Raw genomic sequence first — 25,763 nt, 5'->3', positions numbered from 1 at the left:
GCGTTACAAAACTAAGCTTAGAATCGATGATTACACCCAAGCACCGAATCTCACCAACAACATTAACAACAGAAGAACTCACACAGATATTAGGAATTACAGAATTAACAGGCGTATTAAAAACAACAGTTTCAGTTTTATCCCAGTTGATAGCCAAACCATTAGAGGAGATCCAAAGTGATAGGGATTGTAGCACAGAATTTGCTAAATTCTCCAGATTCAAGAGATTTACACTCCTGAAGAAAACATGGATGTCATCCGCATACATAAAAATACTACAGCCAGAACCTGCAATTGAATCCACAATGTCATCAATAAACATTATAAACAAAAGGGGCCCAAGCACTGAACCCTGCGGGACACCACGCCGAACATCACTAACATCAGACCGAACACCCCTATGCTCCACAAACTGGGACCTACCCACTAGATATGAAGAAATCAACCTACAGGCGAAATCAACCTACATTCCTTCCAAAAGCAGATATTTTTTCGTCCTTTACGCGTTTTATCTTCTGTAGTTACGGAAAACTACATATATTTTCAAATTAATAAAAATAGGTACATTAACAAATATTAAAATATAATATTTGACAATTTGTCTTTCTATCGATATTCGTCGGTATGTGCTAACGACTTCTACAATCGTTAACATAAAGTTACAGAATAGCACATTCGTTAACTCAACCGAATATTTTCGTTAACTACCGATGTCGGTAGTAGTACGGTACCTCCCGATTTTCGGTATTTTAAAGGTTGAGGCTGTGGTTATATATTTCTCTATTTTATTGACTTGTCTGAAAAGAAATTTAAACAGAAAAATTGTACATACAAACATTTTTGTACCTATTATTGAAATATTTGTTGCATAATTTTGCATATGTCATATGTTTCGATTGCAATTTATCAGAAGCCAAAAATATGCCCAGTCCCAAAATTTGACATGAATCGGACCAAAAATAGGGATTGCATAAAATTCCACTGTCTACTTATCACATATCCTAAGTATTGGATATGTTCCTTGAAATACTCACATTTCTCCTTACTAACGTGTAAATTATGTTTCTGCAACCGTTCTAAACATTCCACAAATCTTTGCTCACACACAGATTTGGTTGGGCCGTGCACAATGATGTCAGCAAAGTAAGATGTGGTCCCTTCTAGGCCTTGTAGGATTTGATCTATGATACGATTAAACTCGCTAGGAGCTGTCTTGATACCAAATGACAAACGGTTCATCCGATACGTACCTCTGTGTGTACAAATTGTTTGAATAATACAGCTTGCTTCATCCACAGCTACGTGTAAATACGCCTTATAGAGGTCCAGCTTACAAAAATATTTAGAATTCCTTAATGTGTTGAATATTTCATCTATTCGCTTTATTGCATACCCAGCAAAATGTTCGATGCCAAAGATGCTATTCAAGAATGGGTGCAAGTGAAATGGAATGCCATTTTTTTAGCATCTTCACTCATTCTTTTTACAAGAGCGTGACCCCCAAAAGATGCAATACATTTTCAGATCCTAAGCATGTCATCTCCACTAACTTGGTGGAATGGCATCTTCAACAATTCTTTGGCATGTCATCTTAATTAATTCCCTAGAATAGCATTTTCGCTAATCTTTGGCATGTCATTTTCACCAACCCTCTGGCATGAATTTTTCACGTCTTGTTCGGAAAATGCTTTATAAATATGATTTTCATGGCTTTTTTATTTATCCAAAGCAATTTATGAAATAACTATAATTTAATTATCATCAAAATTATAATTGCAGTTTGTTGTTGTAACAGTAGTTTATATGTTCATTTTTCTGCTTAATGAATGTGGCTACATATTGAAGTTTGTTAGTAGATTTGATGCTGAGCAGATCTTTTGTGTCATGAAACCTTGCTCTATAGAAATTTAAACGGCAGTACCATCCCGAGCGTATTGAGCCAAAAGTACTCTGCTTTGTCCTGACAGCTGACGCTCCTCAGCTGAGATAAATGGTCGACATTCTCCGAGGACCGCATGCAGACGATAGATAGTTGTTTATTGAACGGGTCTCGGACATCTTGATCCTAAATTCTACGCACGACAGGCGTCCAAACATATCATTTATTATCCAACGTTTCAAACTTGGCCGGAGCGTAGTCTGTTCGATCAACTCAAACAGCGTGGAGTGCTTGACAATCACAAAGGGTTACTATCACTACTATCACTGTTCTATCGCACGGCTTACTTTGATTGAGTCCTCGACTAATATGAGTAGAGATGGCGTGTAGCGCAGTTGTTGTGCTGCTTGCGGATCTCATGTTATTTATCGGCAACTAGACAGCTATTTCTGATGCTGGGGTCTTTGTTACGGGCGACTAAAGCGAAATTGGTCTGCACGATTTACTTTTGCTGGCATACTTGCTAGGCTTCAGTAGCTGGTATATTTTCCAGACTTCGGGAACGATGTGTGTGGCTAGCGACAGGTTGAGAACTTTATTGAGATACTTGACATTCGGCCGTCCAGCTGTTGCAGTTTAAGCACCGCCGCTACTCGCAACATAGTTTAATTCCTCCGCAACTGATTGATTGATTCATCTTACAAAAGGTTTTTCAGTTCCCATCACCAGTACAGATTTCGACATGGACTCTAACTGCAAATTACTATTTCGTGAATTTTATTTTACGAACATTTTGGAAATGCAGGGATCTACAAATCGACTTGTAGAGCAGGGCTCTCTAGAGCAGACAAGGAAAATTTTATAATACAAAAGATTGCAGTCCGACTCAATTTTTTGCTCAATGATTGGGACTTCCTAGCGTAATAAATCTTACATAGCTTTAATAAATCTTAGATAAGTAAAAGAAAAAATATATACATGTGTATAAAAAAAAACACAAAATGCATCTCTATTGGATCTTTGAAAGGGTTCAAATGCTGATGAGAAGATCGGATCTTTCACGACTTCATTTGAACCAATGCAAAAGATCCAGTGAAATCATGGCATCTCATGGAACCACTTCCATAAAATTTTGCTGGGTAATGGGCTGGCTCCAATTGTGGATTGACAAAAACCTTATAATCAACACACAGGGGAACATTGCCATTCGGCTTTGGTATAACAACGAGCGGTGATCCCCAATTACTAGTGTCAACTTTCGAAATGATGCCTTCGTTTTCCAAGGAGTCCAATTCTCGTTCTACTTTTTCACGCAATGCGAATGGTACTTGCCGTTATTTAATGAATGTCGGTTTTGCACTTTCCTGCAATTTCAATAAACATTAAATTTGGGATGCACCCCACTTTTTGTTGAATAACTTCCGAATATTTTTGTATTATATTTGATATTGAAATTTTTCTATTTCTGCAGGGAAACTTCCTATTTGTTATAAATGTCGACAAATTGATTTATTCCACCATTATCACTGTCTGTTTCAATTGTGTTATACGATGAGTATTGTTCCATTTTTGATTTGATGCACACTTGTCTCACATAGCCAGTTTTTTGCACAATGAACATTTTAATTTTGTTTTCCTTATTTTACATTCGCTCGATCGGTGATTATTCCGCCCACACCGCAGCCACAAATCCTCAAGTCCTAACTGACGACAATTTACTTTTGATGATACATATCGATTACTTTTTTGATATCGATTATTCACCTTTTTCGAGAGAATTGTTGTTTTAATCTATTTATCTCACTTGTTGATGAGTTTCGTGTGATTTCTTTGTTATTGAATTGAGCTCGACAAAATATTAGGCATGTCACAGATTCCGATCGGAATGGTTTCAATTCCGTAATTTCATTTTGATCGTTTTTGTTTTAGCTTCTCCAGATTTCGATCGATTTGGTGAATTCCGAAAATCTTATTTTTTAGTATAAATATGGCAACATTAGAGGAAACAAAAGATACAAAACAAAAACATATGATTAGAAAACACTTTAGAAGTGGGAAATGATTCGTTTCGCTTACAACTCAAAACGCCTACTTAAATATGGTTTGGCCCGAGGCCCATGAAATAACGCTCGAAGATGGGTATAAATACCCTCTTCCGAGAATTAAAAAATACATAACCTTTTTGAAGGAATATGTTGCACTTTTGCAGGGATATCCAAATGGAAAAATTATTTCAACTATGAAAACTGCAGACGAGCTCCATTCAAAATATGATAACTTGGAGACGCATTTTGTTACCAAAAGAAAAATGAAGATAATATGCAACGACCGCGACACCATAAATAAAATAGTTGCTGATGAAGACCTCCGCAAGAGATACTCCGTGTTCATACCAAGTGAGCTCTGCGAAACAAAAGCTGTGGTGCAAATTCCGTCCAACGAAGAATTTACTGAAGAATTTTTATACGAAAACTTAATTATAAAGCATAAAGCAGAATATGGACCAATTTATGACAACATTGCCATAACTGAAGTCAAACGCTTTACCAGACCTGACTTGGATAACAAAGATAAAAGAATCAATTCCGATGCTGTCCTGCTGACCTTCAGTGGGGATAGACTACCTTCACATGTATGTATAAATAAGGTATTTTTCTTGGTAAAGCCGTTCATAGAGCGGATTCTACAGTGCAAAAAATGCTGGAAATTTGGTCATTCAACTAGAGTTTGCAGCCGCTCCCGACAAGTTTGTCCGCGCTGTGGCTCAGCTCATGAAGGTACCTGTTAAACGATACCAAAGTGTGTCAACTGTGACAAACCACATGATGCCAGGTCTAACCAATGTGACTTGCGTACTTTGCTTAAGAATAAAGCCAAAAAAAGAGGCTGATGAAAAAACACCAAAGCTGATTCATAATAACAAAGATTTTATCAACAATCCTCCTTCACAAGATTTCTTCAACTTATCACAAGAAGATTTTCCGGAAATCAATGCAAAGAAGCCAAAATTAAAACCAAAATCAAAAAACAGTATTAAAAGGAAAAAAATCAAATTTCAAATACATTTACTGATAATGTAGATGAGAATACTCATCAAGAAGATATAGAACCAACCCATTCCAGCGCTGCAGTTTTGTCAGGTGGCTCTGACCTAACTAATGCTCTCACAAATACTGACATTCAATCATCCTATGCTTTGGAGACTTCGACCATGGGTTTTAATTCAAACTCTTTGGCCAATTCCACAAGCATAGAAACCAACAATAACAACCCTGAACCAAATTATGCCGAGAGCAACAAAAACATCATAAAACCAAATCAAACTGTAACAAATACTACGAAAAATATAATCCGAACATCCTCTACATCCGATAGTTTGATCCGCACACCCTTGCATCTTTTTGAATCTTTTCAAAAAGAAAAAATTAATGATCTTGATCAAGATGAAGTTCCTACAAATTAACTTGAGAAGCATCAGAAATAAAAAACCACAGCTTAGTCAATTCCTGAAAGAATCGGGTGTTGATATAGCATGCATATCGGAAACCTATTTGGATACTACGGATCAATTTTCTATACCTAATTACCTCGCCTACCTATTTTGGTAGCAGCTGTCCTTCGGCGTTGGATTTATCAATCTGCAGTCCTGCCATTGCACTGGTTACAACATGGTCCGCTCTCAATGAGTCTCTCGGGTCCGACCATTGTGCCATTATTATGGAGATTAACCTATATGCTACATATTGTAAAACGAGCTACGGGATACCAAAAACATACCTCAAGATCGATTAAACCAGGGTATCACTAATATACTTAATGATGACCAATATTCGCAATGTCCTGAGTCATCAAGATTTGAACATCTTTCCCAAAAATTCTATGACAAATTCAACACACCGGTTGGCAAAAAAGAGTATCCGGATAATAGTTGGTGCAACTTAAAATGCAAAAAGGTCAGAGCAACTCTCATTAAAGCACTTGCCCGATACAAAAAAGTACCAAACTGGGTCAACAACGAGAAATTAAAGACAAGCCAAAAAGAGTATTTCTATACTCTCAGAGAAGAAAAACGAAAAGCATGGCAAGAAATGTGCGAAAGTATGAGTGCTGACATATCTCCAACAGAACTTTGGAATACAGTTAAAAAGTTTAGAGGCAGACAAGTAAACCAAATCAAACATATGCCAGAAAGGTGCGTAGATAAATTCTATGACATACTATCTGGCCCAGTCGGACCTATTAACATACCTCCGCCCGTTGGCAATATTTTAAATGATAATGACTTTACAATGGATGAATTGAACACGGCTATTAACACCTCTAAGGACACAACCGACGGTATTGATGGAATTCGTCACGGTCATATGAGAGAATTTAATCACGAGGTAAGAGAAAAAATTTTATCATTGTATAATTATGTATGGAGATCTGGAGATATTCCGTCATCTTGGATGAAATACAAGGTATGCCCTATTCATAAAAAAAGGCAAACCACCTGATGACCCTCATTCATACCGTTCAATTGCCATAATCTCATGCTGGCGTAAAATATTCGAGAGAATGATTTTCCGCCAAACTGATTACCAGCTAGAGTCATCTGATAAATTGCACAACGCGCAGTCGGGATTCCGAAAGAACAGATCAACTAGAGACAACGTTACCAGTATATGGTCGGCGGCGCAGTTAGCAAAAAGGGAAGGTAAATTTCTCTTGGCAACATTTCTCGACATCAAAGGAGCTTTTGATAATGTAAACATTGACATACTGATAGAAAAATATAAAGAACTCGGTATAAGTGATCATACCTCTTCGATCGTTCACCGCCTTTTCCAATACAAAGAACTTGTTATCGACGCAGAAAATAATACTTCTCGAAGATCTTTTACCGGAACGCCTCAGGGTTCTGTCTTGAGCCCACTGAGCTTTAACGTATATATCAATGATATATTCAAAGACCTTGATGTAGAAATCTTAGGATATGCTGATGACCTCGTTATATTCTGCTCTGAAGCAGACCTTAGTGTGGCCAAAAGAAAGATGCAGAATGCACTTAACTGCATAGTTAAAAAATTGGACGACATTCAATTGGAACTCTCCCCACAGAAATCGAAAGGGATGCTCTTCAATCCATCCACTCGTCGTTCCATCCAAACACTCCCTGATTTACATATTTACGGCCAACATTTGGATTTTGTAAGCACATTTAATTTTTTGGGCTTCATACTGGACTCAAAGTTAAGTCTAGTACCACATATTGATTATATACATAAGACAACCTTTCAATTTATGAATATAATCCGGGCCCTGTGTGGGGTTTCCTGGGGAGGCAACCCACAACAACTTATCCGTCTATACATTGGCGTAGTAAGACCTAAAATAGAATATATGGGACATTTACTGCTTGATGCCCCGCTCAACAAAATGCTTAAAATTCAGCGGATACAGTTTCGAGCGCTGAGAACTGCCCTTGGAGCGATGATCTCAACGCATACACAGTCTTTAGAAGTGGAAGCCAATGTAATGCCATTGCCGGAAAGATTTAAACTGCTGGCCAACAACTATATAAACAGTATGATCACCGACCGTAGAAACCCTGCAAACAAATTTATTCGGGAATATAATGAGAAATTTCAAGCTAGACCTTAATTTTTCCAGCTGTACCATGATAAAAGAACACAAAATAATCTCATCAGACTTCACCGACCTGTTCAATATTCATCTTCTCTCCAAGCTATCCTGCTTGTTCCAAATGTAACATTCCTCAACGTTAGCAAAAATCACACAACAGCAGCGGACGTTGTACATCAGTTCAATGTCACTGTGGAAGCAGAATTTAACAATTACACAAAAGTATTTACAGACGGTTCTAAAACTGCCGAGAAAACTAGCTGCGCTCTTTGGATGCCATCGCTGGACATTGAAGCATCCTTCTCATTGGACCAAGCAAGTTCTATATTTACTGCTGAAGCACATGCTATCGTGGAAGCCCTACTACTAATCAAAACATGTGAAACTGGCAACTACCTCATCATCTCTGACAGCAAATCAGTCCTTCAGGCCATTCAATCTCAAAACAATAAAAACATCCATCCTTCTATTTGTCAAATAAAAAATGAGGTGTATCACATGTCTAGAGAGGCCTTCACAGTACACTTTCTCTGGGTGCCAAGCCATTGCGGCATTGAGGGAAATGAGTATGTGGACTCCATTGCCACCGGCCATATCCCCGACGATTCCTATCCGGAACTGTATCCAGCAGATCTAAACCAGAAAGACAGATCTTTAGCCCTTACATCATGGCAAGATAAATGGAACGCCAGCGTATTTGGCAGAAGATTTTACTCTTTCTCGCCAAAAGTCAACTGTCAACCTTGGTTCCGGAATGTTAAAATGCCCCGGAGTGTCGCAACAACAACCACAAGACTCAGATTTGGCCATAAGCAGATGAAGCATCATCTCCACAAAATTAACATCGCCAGCTCTGACAGATGTGATTGTGGTGACGTCCAAACTATGCATCACATCACATGCAATTGCCCGAATATCAACATTAACACAAGACATTTCCTTTTGCAAAAACTACAAAATCTTGGCATACACCAACCATCAATCGACCTCATATTAAAAACGAACAACATCAAGGCTTACTTCGCCTTATGGAAGTACTACAAAGATGCGGATATCAAAATTTAAAAATTTAAAAACAAATCTAACGAACCAAACTACAATTATACCCGTGAAAAACCCAAAAAATTTACAATATTCCCATGAAATATATTTATACCCGTGAAAGTGGCAACATAGACTTAGTGTCTCATGTCACTTTAAATTCCACCCCAAATATGGTGGAATTGACATATGGAAACATATGTCTGAAGAAGAAGAAGAAGAAGAAGTGGGAAATCTGAAAATATTGTGTTTAAAGAATGATTTTTTTTATTGGATTTTCAGTTTTACTGTAATTGAGGCGCAAAAAATCAACATAACATTGAAGAATACAGTGTTTTGAGTTCTTTCTTATATTGTCCTTTTTTATGCTTGCTTTAAGTTATCATTTGTAATGCCAGATTGTTTAGTTTTTAGAAACGATAAATCTTTGTTCGAAGAAAAACGAGATTTTCACGAAAAAAATATGTGGCAACACTTTGTTAATAATAGGTATTGTTGATTGAAAAATAATGAAAATTTGCGATTTTTCCAATAAAATGATAAAAAGAATATGAAATTAAATGTGATTTTGTTAATAAAACAATATTTTTAAACGCTTTAGGACTGTTTTAAGTTGACATGTTACCAAAAAAATACAATTCCACTTGATAAACCAAAAAGGCAAAAAAATTTCAAATAAATAAAATCAGCTGAGCCAGGCTGGGGTTTGAACCCACGTCCTTGAAAAACACAGGAAAAAAGTGTTGTCACGGCGTGTTAGCGTTCAGAGCCAAACTCATAACTTTCAAAGGCAGCGCTAAGCGTTTGTCATGAAAGCACAACTAAATGGGAAAATCCTAATTGTTGTTGTAAAATACAAAACAAACATGCATTTGAAAGAAGAAAAGTTCGAGGACATCGAAGCCGCTCCACATCCGATATGTCTGAAGAGTCTTTACCGAAGACGAAACATGCATGTCACATAGTGGTGGGTGTGTGGGTTCGAATCGTCGGCTTTCCTTTTTCACTTGCATAATAGATCATAAAGCTCGATTAAAAAATTAATCTTAAAAAATGATCTTCGCCTAAAAAGGCAAAAAATTTTCAAATAAATAAAATCAGCTGAGCCAGGCTGGGGTTTGAACCCACGTCCTTGAAAAACACAGGAAAAAAGTGTTGTCACGGCGTGTTAGCGTTCAGAGCCAAACTCATAACTTTCAAAGGCAGCGCTAAGCGTTTGTCATGAAAGCACAACTAAATGGGAAAATCCTCATTGTTGTTGTAAAATACAAAACAAAAATGCATTTGAAAGAAGAAAAGTTCGAGGACATCGAAGCCGCTCCACATCCGATATGTCTGAAGAGTCTTTACCGAAGACGAAACATGCATGTCACATAGTGGTGGGTGTGTGGGTTCGAATCGTCGGCTTTCCTTTTTCACTTGCATAATAGATCATAAAGCTCGATTAAAAAAGTAATCTTAAAAAATGATCTTCGCCTAAAAAGCCAAAAAATTTTCAAATAAACAAAAGTGGTTTCATTCCGAAAGAATTTTTCTTTTTTGGTTTCTGAAGAAGCTAAATACGGAATCAATTCCACATTTGATCGGAATTGGTTTCTGTGACATGCCTGTATGTCAGACACTCATTTTTTACAACTACACACAAAATCACAGACCGCTGCTCTCTTCTGCAACACAATCACAAAACCAGCAATACTTTGTTCTTCATTTTGTATTTCGTTTAGAAATTTATGTTCGACAAGTATATTCTTCTAAGGGCAGAAATAATCCTGCAAATGTTGTAAAATTTCATCATAGGTTAGTTGGTTAACGGTTCTTGGAGCCACCAAATTTGTAAGTATTGTATAATTTGGTGCGCCCACATACTGCAGCAACAATTTTGCCCACATCACAACACCTTTTAATTGCATATAAATTTCCAACCGTTTCTTGTAAATCTCGAAAGATTCCGTTTCTGGATTAAAATGATCGAAATTAGACAGTACATTTACGCTGGAAATATTCGGTTGCTGTGTCTGTTGTTGTTGCAGAGCATTCGTCAATGTGGCGATTGCTTGCAATAATTTATCCACTTCTGACATTTTTTTGTGATTTTTTGAAAAAGGCGTTTAATAAATTTGATGGTACCACTTTATTTTTGTTGTTTGCAGTTTCTTTTAATCTGCTTTCATCCTCTCGCCAATTTTGTTGTGTCTGGTAGCAGAATTAAAACACGCGTTATATTATTAAAATATTTATTAAAATACAAATAAAGACAAAGATATGACAGATACAATAATGTTGAGCGTTAGACGGGTAAGCGCTTACTGTAACAATAATATGTGACAGAGAAATGATGAATACGTATGATCGTAAAGACATAGAAAAACAATGATGCAAATTCAGACCGTAGTCTTCATTTGCTGTCAACATTTTTTGCGCGAAATATGCACAAAATGTAAAAGAAAACGGTAAAATATTCTTCGCGAAGCTTAAATAAAGATGTTGTACACAGATATGCTTTATGGAAGCGAAATATTCGTTATTTATTTTTAATTAAAATTTTGTTTTGACAGCAAATGAAGACATCAGTTGGTATTATTGTATCACCTTCTTTCTTGCACCAAGGCTAAAACTGTAAAATTTGAGCGAAGGTCCTGGATTTTAAAAATTGTACTGAATAAGTTTTTACACGTGTTTGGTTTCTAAATAATCTACTGAAATCAAAAAGTCAAAAATATCTTTTCAACAAAGTGTTTTTATTTTTGTTGTCTGTTCTAAACGTTATAGTAAGTTCATTTGCAAAGGGAGACCTATGCGTCCAATGTTTTACAAGAAGGTTTTTACACACTGAGAATAAAAAGGCCTAAAATAAAATGTAAGATAGGGAAAGATGTTAATAAAGGTTTTCTACATTTTGATATCACAAATTCCAAAATTCGGTTGGAAAATGTGGATAAAATTCTCAAAATACCCATACCGTTCGAATAAAACATGGACTGGAATTTAAAATGCAGGCCGCTGTTGAAGTGTATTGTTTATTTGTATATATTCCTTTTCCGCATACGAAGTAGCGGGCATTTTGCTAGTTGCTTTATAAATAATAATTTTTTATCACTATTCCGACAAAACTTTTAAATATATGTTTTTCTATTATATTCTAGGCTTCTGAGCATAAGAAAAGTCAAAAGGAAATTGGAGACATAGCTGGAGTAGCAGATGTGACTATAAGACAATCATATAAATTGATGTACCCGGAAGCAGCAAAACTATTTCCAGAAGACTTTAAATTTACTACTCCAATTGAACAGTTACCACAGATGTAAATTTAATATTATTTCAAATAAATATTCCAATTTAATATAATTTGACCGACAACAAAATGTTGCTCAATTTCTTGTTTGACTATGGTATTAAAATTCAAAGGCAACAAGATTTATAACTCATTTGTATGAAAACCAGTTATAAATAACTACGTACAAACTGAGCAAAATTACATGGAAATAATTCAGTATGAAGAAATTCACTGGTTCTGCTGAAAGAGTTCAAATGATGTCGTGAAATATCAAACCTTTTAATCGTATTTGCATGAACTCATCATATTTGGAATAAATTCAATTGGAAAACCTACCCGTACAATAAATCGCCAAATAATCATGTACACGAATAATTATTTACTAGCAAAAGTAGTGCTAAGACAAAAATACAAGGAAGAAAAAAGAAATCGAATTCTTATAAGAAAGTAGAAAAATATTACGTACGCTTGGAGAGAAATATGGATATCGTACCGAGATTAGCACATGTAACATCACAAAATAGAACCTTCCAGAAATTATATAAAAACATTGCACGTTCGGAAATTGGGTTCTAGTTTTCAGAAATTTATTTTTGGATTACGTTTTAACCTATTTTTTCTTTGAAATGATTTCGAGCTAAAACGTTCAAAAACACACATGCTCTAAACATACATTACGTCAAAATTTATAAAAATAGGTTCACTTTGGCAGTTTTGTTAAGATTTGTGTTTTACTTACTATTTGTATGTAGTCAAGTTTAATATCATATTTGTTGTTTTCAAATTTAAAAACAATAACTTTCAAGTGGAATGTAGTAAAAATTGATTACTTTTGGGGATGGCAGAGAATACTAGTTTCGTCCAACGCCACTTGGACTCATCAATTCTCTTAGTTCTTTGTATTGAAACAAAGAACCCTTCCCCAATTTTATGACGACTCGAGCTCAAGAATAAGTGTGACTGATGAATTCGTTTAAATGCGAATTCAACCGAAAACACCTAAAAACTCTCGTAGCCGCATATGTAAACCAAATTAACTACTCCCACTGTCATGTGTCTCCACATTGCAGAGAATGCACATAACTATTTTAATAGTTGTCGAAAAAATAACAACCAATCGTCCACGGTGCTCTGTGTCTATTTTTAGATTCACTTTGGCAGTTTTGTTGAGATGTGTGTTTTACTTACTATTTGTATGTAGTCAAGCTTAATCTCATATTTGTTGTTTTCAAATTTAAAAACAACAAGTTTCAAGTGGGATGTAGTTAAAATTGTTTACATTCGGGGATGGCAGAGAATACTAGTTTCGTCCAACGCCACTTGGACTCATCAGTTCTCTTAGTTCTTTGTATTGAAACAAAGAACCCTTCCCCAATTTTATGACGACTCGAGCTCAAGAATAAGTGTGATGAATTCGTTTAAATGCGGTTGAATTCGCACCCTCAGTCTTTACTCTCACTAGTGCAACCTCCTCACTATCCCTGACAATTACGAATATGGATATTGACAACGATTCCCCTAACGTTACGGCCAGCAGCTCTAACTCAGCTACAAAGCGGACTGAAAATATGGGCGGAACTGGAACTGAACCACATGTTCTGGCATTCACCTCTGCACCTCACGTGTATCGAACACACCTAAAGCTGTTCTGCAACACACTTACACCTAATTGGGGTGTAATTTTGATGGCGAGAGCTGAGTGAATCCTTATTTTTTAAAGAAACTAATTGCAAATTCATACAAAAAACTGCATAGGACTAAAATTTAATGTGTTTTCTACGAGTATTTAAAAATTCAACATGTACCCGCTCTTGTAGAAGTTCGTTTCTTTGTTTACGCCTGTTTCGTAAACAATCAAACGAACAAAGCGTACATACCCACACACGCATGTGTATTCGTTGATGCGCCAACACAGACTGATATTAGTTGTGTCTTTTTACTTTTTCAGTAATAATTATTCAGTAACTTCTTTTCAGAGAGTAAGAGAGATTTTGCTCTTTGGTACGAAAATAGAGAAAGTAAAAAGACAGCATTTAGTAAACTTTAGCAAGATAACAATTGATAACCAAAACAAAAACATTGGCGCCAATGCATGAACAAAAAAATAACTCCAAAGCAACGAAAAAGTTCTTAAATTTTAAGCAAAATAAATTAAAAATAATAAATATATTTATAAAATAGTCAATAAATAAACCAGAATCGTAATATTTATAGTATTTTTCCACAAAAATAAGATAAACATTGAGCAGCTGACTATTACCAGATGATTAAAAACAGCTGATCGAACATGCTAAATGTTGCTGGGAAAAATTCTTTCAGCAACTTTTAGCAATTTCTCAGCAAACAACTGTCAAAATTGTTCTCTCTCTTTGTTCTCTTTTACTGAACTTTTGTGTAAAAAGACAGCATTTAGTAACATTTCGTAATAATTATTACAAATTATCACGTAAAAAGACACACCTATTCACCCTTATTACGGTTGGCGTAGTCGTAGACGTTCAAGTGGCGTAGACGTTGTCGTAGGCGTAGTCGTAAGATACATTTTTAAATGATGAAAAATTATATACAACGAAATTTTCTGTCTTTTACAGCATTTTATATCCTTAAAAAATCGAAAGAAATACATTTGCAATTCCCAGAACGCATTTCTTGGTTTAAATACAACATTTATTTTTTTTTGATACGACAAATCGGTATTACGTATGGCGTAATACGACAAATTGGTATTACGTATGGCGTTGAAATACGAGGAAAGAGTCGTGACCGATTTTGTAAACGACAGTATATAAAAGTAAAAACTGTTATGTAACTAGGGTGGAGTGTAAAGGGGAATGAGGCATACCAAGATGTCGCTGGAATACACTTGCCATTGAAGAAATTCGGTCTAGCTAAGTGGCCACTCCTGACTAGCCATAAACAAAATTGATTCATTATTAATTCACAATCACAAACAGGATGCTTTATTTCAAAAAAAATGATATGATGTTGTTGTTGATATGGGTACCCAAGGTGTTTGTTGGGATACCATGCCCTCCCAATGGATTTTCTACAAAATCCCCAATGAGTCTCATCGATGATGAGGACTCCCAAAAATTTCCGTAGGCTGACGCTTTCCTTCTACCTTACCTTTACCGAAAGCTTTTTTAGCACATCATAATGCTCAAGAATTATTTTCGTATAACATTTCACTTATCCATTTATTCAGAGGATAATAACAAAGCATAAGAGAAAATTTCTTACATATAAGAAACTAGATCAACAATAAATTCTGGGAATATTGATTACTTAAGTACGACGTAAATAATTGACAATTTGTTTATTAGGTGTAGATATGCATACACCGGATAACTAAAAATGATTCAAAATGAACGGATGTCCATCCCATTTTGTTGTGCCATTGTGCACTATTCATTAGAAAATCGAAAGGTAATAATAAGTTTATAATTTTGAATCCTGATGCCTAATTGAGCTCAACGTAGATTTCAGAATATTTGTTCAATTCAGTTAAAAATTCAGAAAAAGTATAATTAAGGGTCTGGGATAGACATTAACAAATTTGAAAATGTCATATGGAATGATAAACTAGTAATAGCTAATAATAAAAGGATTGGGGGTAACAGAGGTGGTTTATATACTTTTATCAAGTATTGAATTTGTTAGAAAACAATTAATCTCAAAAAAAAAAAAAAATTGTAAATGTTCGATTTTGTATCTACATAAACTTAAACATCTGTTTTAACAGACGTCTCCAAAATGCCTAATAAAAAATTGAGATCAAGTGAATTTTGAAAACAGGTACTAATGTTCGAAAATTTGTTTATAACTTTGACGTAAATTTGCGAAATCGTTCTAAACCCTTTATGATTTAAAATGAAACGATGAATTCGAGTTCACAATGTCGATCGGTCTTATGAACTGAACCCAATTTCTATATAATGTATGGTTCTTTATACTCAACTTTTAACATGAAAGTAGGATTTCCGTCCCTGGATCGGACCAGAAGTCCCATCCATACACGAATGCCGGAATGACTACATGAATGTAGAAGGGGTTCAAAATTCGTAATCAAAAGAAAATATCCCATGCGGTGAATAATTCTATTCCCTAAATCCGAAAAATGATCGAAAATATTTTCCAAAACTGCGCCAAAAGAATTAATTCTAATCAGAATTTATCTGTTTTTAATATTCAATATCGAAGCGAAATCGAAATGTTTGATCTGAAGTTATTTAAAATCGATTTCTAATTGGAAATATAATCACCTATTAATTTGGCTTCTAAATGCAATTAATTATACGTTTGATGCAGATTCGGAAAATTATATTCCAAATTCTATTTAATGTCTAAAATAATTTATAGTTAATTTCATTTGTACCGATAGGAAAGATCGGGAAATGAATCTTCACGACTGGGAATATGATTATTATTTTGTATCGTTGCACGATCTATAATTGCAGAATCGAATTACTATTATATTTTTTTGTCTATTTCTTTTGCTCAGAATCGTATATCATAAAAGAGATTAGAACCATTAGGCGAAAGACAAAAAAAAGCAAAAACAAATTTTGAAAGGCGCAAAAACGTGACTGTACCTAAGGTGTTGTTACGCGGTACGGGGGTACCGTTAGGTAAGGGGAGACGAACCGTTAAAACTCAGTGAATACTTTTATATATGATGATACCATATGCTTAAATACGCTTGTGCTAATTGATTTTATATAATAAGCATTTTTATACATAATGCACCATACGTGATGAAAATCGGCTTTCCGTCGATAATATTTATAAAAAGTTAGACCTCATATTACCCCGCCTGTGGTGGAGGAATATGAGGTGCTAATCTGAATCAATAATTCACTAAAATACAAAACGCACTATTGCCTTTAAAAATACTCATTCGGCACTCTTTGCTACATATTGGTACTTATCTGCTCTTATAGGTAACCAGAATCTTGTCAAGAATACTCCAATATGTTTCCAACTGGATATTGGTTCAGACTCACACTCGTCAGCTGTTGCAGGTGGTATTAAGATGCGAACGATGCTGTTATGTTTTGCAGGGTACAGTGGTCTGGTGGCTAAGGGTGGATACTATGACGTCGTGACCTTTCTGGTGCTTGGCGGAATGATGTTGGTAGGCGGGAACGGTTTCAAATTAAACTTGCGACGTGTATTACCACAGTCAGCTGGTGGTGATGCTTTAGTGGAGCACAAGCAGATTGGTCACAAAAATTATTGAAGCGCTCTTTCAAATTGCGAGTGGTGGCTACGGTCAACACTTTCCATTATAATTTCCCATAAGGGAACACAATTGCGGCTGGTGTTATGTCTTGCAGAATAATTGCAATAAAATTTCCTTTTGCGGTAGCGGGTGGCGTTTGGTTTTTTTATTTCGCCTTCTAAATTAAGGTTGAAATTTAATTAAAGCTGGTGATCGAGTATGTTATGGCGGGATTTTGCGTACAAAATTGTACAAAACTTGTGCTCGCCATACACCATGTGGTTTTGCTCAACCTGCTGCGCAGAAGAAATAAAAAAAGGACGCGCACACGGAATTTTAGTATACCGGTTTCTTGTAGAAATTTCTATACAAGACTCACCCTTATTTCATTTCACAAATACTTCGGTATTTGTTTAATCCCAACAGCAAAGAATATTGCAATATTGCCTAACACGTTTAGGCTATTGCGTTGGAAAACTTAAACTTTTCTAATTGGTTGTTCTGTGCAACCAATTTGCAAATTACTTTTTTTTTCTAATGACCGGCCACTTTGAGTTGCAAAAATGAAAGAATGCAGTTCGTCTTTTGTATAGCCGAAGAGTTTGACGTTTGCAGTGACAGTGATGCCACCTTTACCAAAATGAATTGCCAAAATTTGGCTGGGCAAATTTATTTAACGGCGTTCCTTACGCCGTTGCCGCCTATGTTACGTTTACATTTACGGAATCCATTCGGATGTAATGTAAACGGTTAACATAACAAACCCGAACACGTTGGCATAGGCCTGCCGAAGCCATACTGATTCGGGAAGTTAACCGAGGTATGTTAAAGGTGGGGAAGAACCGCGACCCTGATTCAAGACTGAACAGAAAAAATCGTAAAAAAAACAAAAGCCGGGCAAAATTAATTCGAATAATATTCGAATCAGAAAGAGAAAGATCTTAGCTGGTGAAGAAAAAAAATAAAAATAGGACTTCGATAGGCTCTTCAGTCCTCTTCGCCTACCCCTATTGTTCTATGAGGTAGACTGTCAAACGTAGGAGTAATTGTTGCCAGTTAGAATTTCCTCAAAAAGTTACTCGAGGCCTCTTCAGTGTATTTTTAGATAAGCATAGAACGGCTTTCTAAAAATACACTGAGAAATCGCCAACCAGACAACAATCAGTCCTACGGAAAATGCTCCAACTCAAGGTTGAGCGCTGCCATCCGAAGGCTCTCCAGACTAACCGCCCCTACAACCTTAAGGTACTTCAGCTGACCTCGAGTCGAACTGAAGACCAGTCTTCGGGTACAGTTAGTCCAGTTCTGTGTACACCCTGTGTGTACGTGAAAACAAACAAAAATATACTACTACTTAAAGCCTGTATATTTTAAGAGAAAGAACTAACAGTCAGTAGTTTGAGCCTATCAAACACCTCCTGCCGTCTTTTAATAGAAATAAAAAAACAACAAATGTCTTGAGGGCGACGACCCTATGCCTCACGCAATCGGAAATAGAATGGTAACTACCACGGAAAATGTAAGCAAAGTGAATAGTAATTAACTATCACAAAGTGTTGAGAAAAAACTGACTAAAACTGATGAACCACAGATCCAAACTAACGATCGGAAAAAATTTTCAAAACATCCCACGACGAAACTCTATAATCAAATCTCAAACCAGAAACAGGAAAAAAAATTGCCAATAGAAACTCTTAAGTCCTTATCAGTGCAGGTGCCAGTTAAAAATGAAAACTAATATGTCTTAAATGTGCCAACAATCGAATAAATATCAATAATTTTATTTTCAAAAATTTCCAGAAAATTATTTCCAATAATTGATGATCAGAATTTTCATAAAATTAAAGGTAATTAGTAGAAGGTTAAGGTATCAGCCAAGATAAATAAAAAAAATCAACAACAACAAACAATCATTATCATCTTCCAAAAGCGCAGTCAAAATTTTCCCCAAAAATTTCAATTCTAATAAATCAATATATTAAAGCATCTATAATATCGCAAATCATGCAAATGATCATAAATAATCAACTGCAGATGACAATATATTATAAAGCTTTAAAGAAAGTCGAAGTATGAATTCAATAACGCAGAAGTTTTGTCACAAAATTGCAGCTTGACATAAACTCAGGCTTGCAAGACGACTAAAACTCTTTTTCTTTAAGATGAAATTCAAGAAATGGTATGATAAATTTGATTGACGTTAAGTCGCAATTGAGAAGTTGTAATATAACAACAACTCAAGACATACTGAAAATCAACCAAACAAAAATTCATAACTTAATGCTTAGGAACAATTCCCAATGGTGGGAGTTGAACCTAAGACATCGGCTTTAACGTTGGGCGCCATTGTTATGTAACTAGGGTGGAGTGTAAAGGGGAATGAGGCATACCAAGATGTCGCTGGTATACACTTGCCATTGAAGAAATTCGGTCTAGCTCAGTGGCCACTCCTGACTAGCCATAAACAAAATTGATTCATTATTAATTCACAATCACAAACAGGATGCTTTATTTCAAAAAAATGATATGATGTTGTTGTTGATATGGGTACCCAAGGTGTTTGTTGGGATACCATGCCCTCCCAATGGATTTTCTACAAAATCCCCAATGAGTCTCATCGATGATGAGGACTCCCAAAAATTTCCGTAGGCTGACGCTTTCCTTCTACCTTACCTTTACCGAAAGCTTTTTTAGCACATCATAATGCTCAAGAATTATTTTCGTATAACATTTCACTTATCCATTTATTCAGAGGATAATAACAAAGCATAAGAGAAAATTTCTTACATATAAGAAACTAGATCAACAATAAATTCTGGGAATATTGATTACTTAAGTACGACGTAAATAATTGACAATTTGTTTATTAGGTGTAGATATGCATACACCGGATAACTAAAAATGATTCAAAATGAACGGATGTCCATCCCATTTTGTTGTGCCATTGTGCACTATTCATTAGAAAATCGAAAGGTAATAATAAGTTTATAATTTTGAATCCTGATGCCTAATTGAGCTCAACGTAGATTTCAGAATATTTGTTCAATTCAGTTAAAAATTCAGAAAAAGTATAATTAAGGGTCTGGGATAGACATTAACAAATTTGAAAATGTCATATGGAATGATAAACTAGTAATAGCTAATAATAAAAGGATTGGGGGTAACAGAGGTGGTTTATATACTTTTATCAAGTATTGAATTTGTTAGAAAACAATTAATCTCAAAAAAAAAAAAAAATTGTAAATGTTCGATTTTGTATCTACATAAACTTAAACATCTGTTTTAACAGACGTCTCCAAAATGCCTAATAAAAAATTGAGATCAAGTGAATTTTGAAAACAGGTACTAATGTTCGAAAATTTGTTTATAACTTTGACGTAAATTTGCGAAATCGTTCTAAACCCTTTATGATTTAAAATGAAACGATGAATTCGAGTTCACAATGTCGATCGGTCTTATGAACTGAACCCAATTTCTATATAATGTATGGTTCTTTATACTCAACTTTTAACATGAAAGTAGGATTTCCGTCCCTGGATCGGACCAGAAGTCCCATCCATACACGAATGCCGGAATGACTACATGAATGTAGAAGGGGTTCAAAATTCGTAATCAAAAGAAAATATCCCATGCGGTGAATAATTCTATTCCCTAAATCCGAAAAATGATCGAAAATATTTTCCAAAACTGCGCCAAAAGAATTAATTCTAATCAGAATTTATCTGTTTTTAATATTCAATATCGAAGCGAAATCGAAATGTTTGATCTGAACTTATTTAAAATCGATTTCTAATTGGAAATATAATCACCTATTAATTTGGCTTCTAAATGCAATTAATTATACGTTTGATGCAGATTCGGAAAATTATATTCCGAATTCTATTTAATGTCTAAAATAATTTATAGTTAATTTCATTTGTACCGATAGGAAAGATCGGGAAATGAATCTTCACGACTGGGAATATGATTATTATTTTGTATCGTTGCACGATCTATAATTGCAGAATCGAATTACTATTATATTTTTTTGTCTATTTCTTTTGCTCAGAATCGTATATCATAAAAGAGATTAGAACCATTAGGCGAAAGACAAAAAAAAGCAAAAACAAATTTTGAAAGGCGCAAAAACGTGACTGTACCTAAGGTGTTGTTACGCGGTACGGGGGTACCGTTAGGTAAGGGGAGACGAACCGTTAAAACTCAGTGAATACTTTTATATATGATGATACCATATGCTTAAATACGCTTGTGCTAATTGATTTTATATAATAAGCATTTTTATACATAATGCACCATACGTGATGAAAATCGGCTTTCCGTCGATAATATTTATAAAAAGTTAGACCTCATATTACCCCGCCTGTGGTGGAGGAATATGAGGTGCTAATCTGAATCAATAATTCACTAAAATACAAAACGCACTATTGCCTTTAAAAATACTCATTCGGCACTCTTTGCTACATATTGGTACTTATCTGCTCTTATAGGTAACCAGAATCTTGTCAAGAATACTCCAATATGTTTCCAACTGGATATTGGTTCAGACTCACACTCGTCAGCTGTTGCAGGTGGTATTAAGATGCGAACGATGCTGTTATGTTTTGCAGGGTACAGTGGTCTGGTGGCTAAGGGTGGATACTATGACGTCGTGACCTTTCTGGTGCTTGGCGGAATGATGTTGGTAGGCGGGAACGGTGGCTTCAAATTAAACTTGCGACGTGTATTACCACAGTCAGCTGGTGGTGATGCTTTAGTGGAGCACAAGCAGATTGGTCACAAAAATTATTGAAGCGCTCTTTCAAATTGCGAGTGGTGGCTACGGTCAACACTTTCCATTATAATTTCCCATAAGGGAACACAATTGCGGCTGGTGTTATGTCTTGCAGAATAATTGCAATAAAATTTCCTTTTGCGGTAGCGGGTGGCGTTTGGTTTTTTTATTTCGCCTTCTAAATTAAGGTTGAAATTTAATTAAAGCTGGTGATCGAGTATGTTATGGCGGGATTTTGCGTACAAAATTGTACAAAACTTGTGCTCGCCATACACCATGTGGTTTTGCTCAACCTGCTGCGCAGAAGAAATAAAAAAAGGACGCGCACACGGAATTTTAGTATACCGGTTTCTTGTAGAAATTTCTATACAAGACTCACCCTTATTTCATTTCACAAATACTTCGGTATTTGTTTAATCCCAACAGCAAAGAATATTGCAATATTGCCTAACACGTTTAGGCTATTGCGTTGGAAAACTTAAACTTTTCTAATTGGTTGTTCTGTGCAACCAATTTGCAAATTACTTTTTTTTTCTAATGACCGGCCACTTTGAGTTGCAAAAATGAAAGAATGCAGTTCGTCTTTTGTATAGCCGAAGAGTTTGACGTTTGCAGTGACAGTGATGCCACCTTTACCAAAATGAATTGCCAAAATTTGGCTGGGCAAATTTATTTAACGGCGTTCCTTACGCCGTTGCCGCCTATGTTACGTTTACATTTACGGAATCCATTCGGATGTAATGTAAACGGTTAACATAACAAAACAAATTAATTTTAAAAGATTTTTTTGGCAATGATTATTAAAATATATTGGAAAATAACTATAATAAATACAAATTTTACTACTTTGATTCATTTGCATGAGATAAATTTCGTGTCTTTATCAGATGACAAACTTTCTATTGAAAATCTGTTAGAGTCCTCATATAACGATTGATGCAATGTACATTTCTTAGTTCTTGCTTAAAAGATGATTTCAAACGAATTATTTTACAAATTTAAAAAATGCACTACGTACAGCGATAGAAAATAATCGTCGATAAAAAGTTATTTTTATTTTTTTTATTTTATTTTTATTCGTTAGTAAAAATGAACGGCGACAGCTAATTTGTTGTCGCCGGAAAATGAACATTACGGCGACAAAATTTGACGTCGTCGTGCGACTTTCGCCATACGTAATGGAAAAATTGCAACTGCAACGCGACACGACTCGCCTCGCTGTACGTAATCGGCCCATTAAAAATGATCTACTAATAATTCTAATAATGTTTGTTGCCAAAAGAATTATTTAAAAGTTGAAATTTTAGCTTTTTTGTACAAAAACATACATAATACCAATTAGACGTTACGAACGTCAGCTTGCAATTTTGGATACGACAACGCCAACCGTAATAAGGGTGATTATGTGTGTTCGTTTACTCAAAATTTGTACGAATTGTTACTGGATGTCGTTCGTTTACTCTACAGTACAATGCCAAAGACTTTAGTTGATTACAAGAAGTTACTGGACTTGTACAAATTTGTACAAATTATTGAGTAAACGAACACACCTATTTTTTCATTGTTAATGATAAAGTTTGAAAGCTGTAATTAAGCTTTCCAAAGTTCTTTCGTGAAATATGAAAGCTCTTTTCACGTGAAATACAGAACATCAATTGCTTTCACAGGTGAAGTGCATGTGTGATGTGAAATGGATACACGGTGAATTCCAGAACATGCCCGATAAATGACAGTTTGAACAGACAGAGCCTAGTACTCCTCAATTTAATTGAGGAAAGCGTCCCATTGACACTCAAGGAGGAAAGCATACCGGATGAAATTTGGGAAAAATTATCGCTCACTGAGGAGGAGGAAGATATGGACACGACAGTGATCCATGTCCCTACCTCTAGTCTAGCTAATAACCCCCCATCCGGTGATGCTTTGGTGTCGGATAATAAGATGGACGATTTGCTGAATCCACAGACCTCCAACTCTGCCAAAGCCAAGGAAGCAAGAGACAAAAAATCATACCGAAGGGCAACTAATTATTGCAATCGGTATGCCAATAAAGACCCCAACACCATCAGCATAAAGGAATTTCAAATGAGACCGTCTAACCTTAAGTTCGTGAGGAGATTTGAAAGAGAATATCCTCACGTAACAAAGAGGGAAGTGCGTGTCAGTGAAAACCCTACGTCAAGAGCGGGAGAAAGCCCCATCGAAACCTCCGAAGAGGTGGCGAAGGGAGAAGGATTCAGCTCTGATAAGGACACCCCTTCTTCCAATGCGGCAACGTCGCAGCACTTAAAGAAGAATGATAAGAAGTCAAAAAGAAAGAAGGGATCCAAATCCTCTGGGAAGGTATCAACTGATTCTGCAGTTGGCCCAACTTCTAAACCCCAACAAAGGGTGATAGAGGTGAGTCGGCTAATGAAAAAGAAGATACCATCCGACACAAGTGGGAACACGAGCGGACGGGACAGTAATGGGTCAGTGACGGCATTGACTTCCTAAAAGGATAACGGACCTCGGGCGACCGATCCAAAATCACAACCAGTGGTTGTGAAGAGGATGAGGTCGTCGGAGGAACAACCTCCTTCTGCGAAGAAGTCTACGTTGTCACAGCCGGTTTATCCGTCGGCATCGTTTGCTTCGTTGACGAGGAAGGCTAGTGAGAGGATCTCTGGTGAAAAGGTTAAAGCCTCTTTATCTAGTGTTTCTTCTCTGAAGCCTTGTACGTCTGGAAAGGCGAGGAAGGTTAGTGAGAGGATCACTAATGAAAAGGCTAAAGCCTCTTCATGTAGTGCTTCTTCTCAGAAGCCGTGTACGTCTGGAAAGGCGAGTAAGGATACCGCGGAACATAGTGCTCTGCAGACTCCCTGCTCGCCCACAAAGGCGAGTAGGGACAACGCGGAAACTGGTAAGGAAAATTCAGAACCTAGCGGTCTGGAGATTCCCTGCTCGTCCGCGAAGGTGAGTAAGGACAACGCGAAGCCTACAGATCTGCAGACTCCTTGCTCGTCAAACCCGAAGCAGGATGACATCGCTGCTCGACGGATTGTCCCGGGTGAGATGCGGCTGGCAATCATAGACAGGGCTGATCCAATAGGCGTATCAGTGACTGTCATTGGTTGCTAGTTGAGGGTCATCTTCGGGACATCCTCATCTCGGACGTGGTTGAACAGGCAAATGTGCGGCTGGGCCAGTCTGCTCTTTACAAGGGAGTCAAGGTAATTAGCTGTGAAAACAAGGAATCGGCAGATTTCCTTGTTAAAACAGTTAAGGACATTGGCTCTCTTTGGGAAGGTAGCAATCTGGCGGCTGTACCTTTGTCTGAGATACGATTTGGAATGATAACCTCAGTATGGGTCCCTCCTCCTTCAATGGAGCTAGGATGAATACTGAGGTTGGTTGAGAAGCAGAACGTCAGTCTTCAGATGGGAAATTGGAGGATTCTCGGTTACTTTAAGAAGAAAGACGGACTGGTCATAAAATTCGCCACACACAAGTCCGGAGAGGACTTTCTAAGGAGTCGAGGAGGGGTGCTGAACTTTGGATTAGGACGATTATGTTTCCGAATCAAACCAAAGCACCATTAGGTAGGAAGCGGCAAAAGCTTAGCTTTGTGCAGATAAACCTGCATCATTGCAAAGCTGCTGCTGCTGAACTACTGAAAAACCTCTCGACTCAAGACATCGTTATCGCCCTAGTCCAGGAACCTTATTTATATAAAAATAAGGTGAGTGGGCTTAGCGGCGAGAACTATTCTGTTTTTGCTTCAAATGGGGACAAGGTGAGGATATGTAAAGTTGCTAAAAAGAATCTTAATCTAATCCTTCTGTCCAATTACAGTAGAGGTGATATAACCACGGTACGGATGGAAGAAGGTCGGAACAAACCCTTGGTTTTTCCCACTTTCCCACTTCCACTGGGGAAGCAGTGACACGAACGCCAGAGGTGAGTGCAT

General features: G+C 36.4%; 1 protein-coding gene and 1 long non-coding RNA gene across 4 annotated transcripts in view; one reads left to right on the top strand and one right to left on the bottom strand.

The window, feature by feature from the left end:
- Positions 1 to 11,910, top strand: part of TfIIB (transcription factor IIB) — a 40,431-nt gene extending 28,521 nt beyond the window's left edge. For both annotated transcript variants that reach the window (XM_073968679.1, XM_073968678.1), the window contains exon 6: positions 11,692 to 11,910. In XM_073968679.1, the coding sequence (XP_073824780.1) occupies positions 11,692 to 11,853 (162 nt within the window). In that variant the 3' untranslated portion in view covers positions 11,854 to 11,910. The remainder of the gene's footprint in view (positions 1 to 11,691) is intronic.
- A 3,082-nt stretch (positions 11,911 to 14,992) lies between these two features.
- On the bottom strand, positions 14,993 to 22,802 carry LOC141394404 (uncharacterized). Of its 2 annotated transcripts, none has more exons than XR_012410404.1 (2): positions 22,194 to 22,802; positions 14,993 to 22,110 (listed from the first exon to the last, which is right to left on the bottom strand). It is a non-coding gene; the product is annotated as an uncharacterized lncRNA (long non-coding RNA). The 2 variants fall into 2 exon arrangements; XR_012410405.1 differs by having other exon boundaries at positions 14,993 to 22,107.
- Between the last annotated feature and the right edge of the window lie 2,961 nt (positions 22,803 to 25,763).

The sequence above is a fragment of the Musca autumnalis genome, unplaced genomic scaffold, assembly GCF_047663935.1.
Source record: "Musca autumnalis isolate F117 unplaced genomic scaffold, ASM4766393v1 scaffold_2, whole genome shotgun sequence".
NCBI classification, from domain to species: Eukaryota; Metazoa; Arthropoda; class Insecta; order Diptera; family Muscidae; genus Musca; species Musca autumnalis.
Note: the sequence above shows the minus strand (reverse complement) of the source record. Positions and strands in the feature narration are given on the sequence as shown.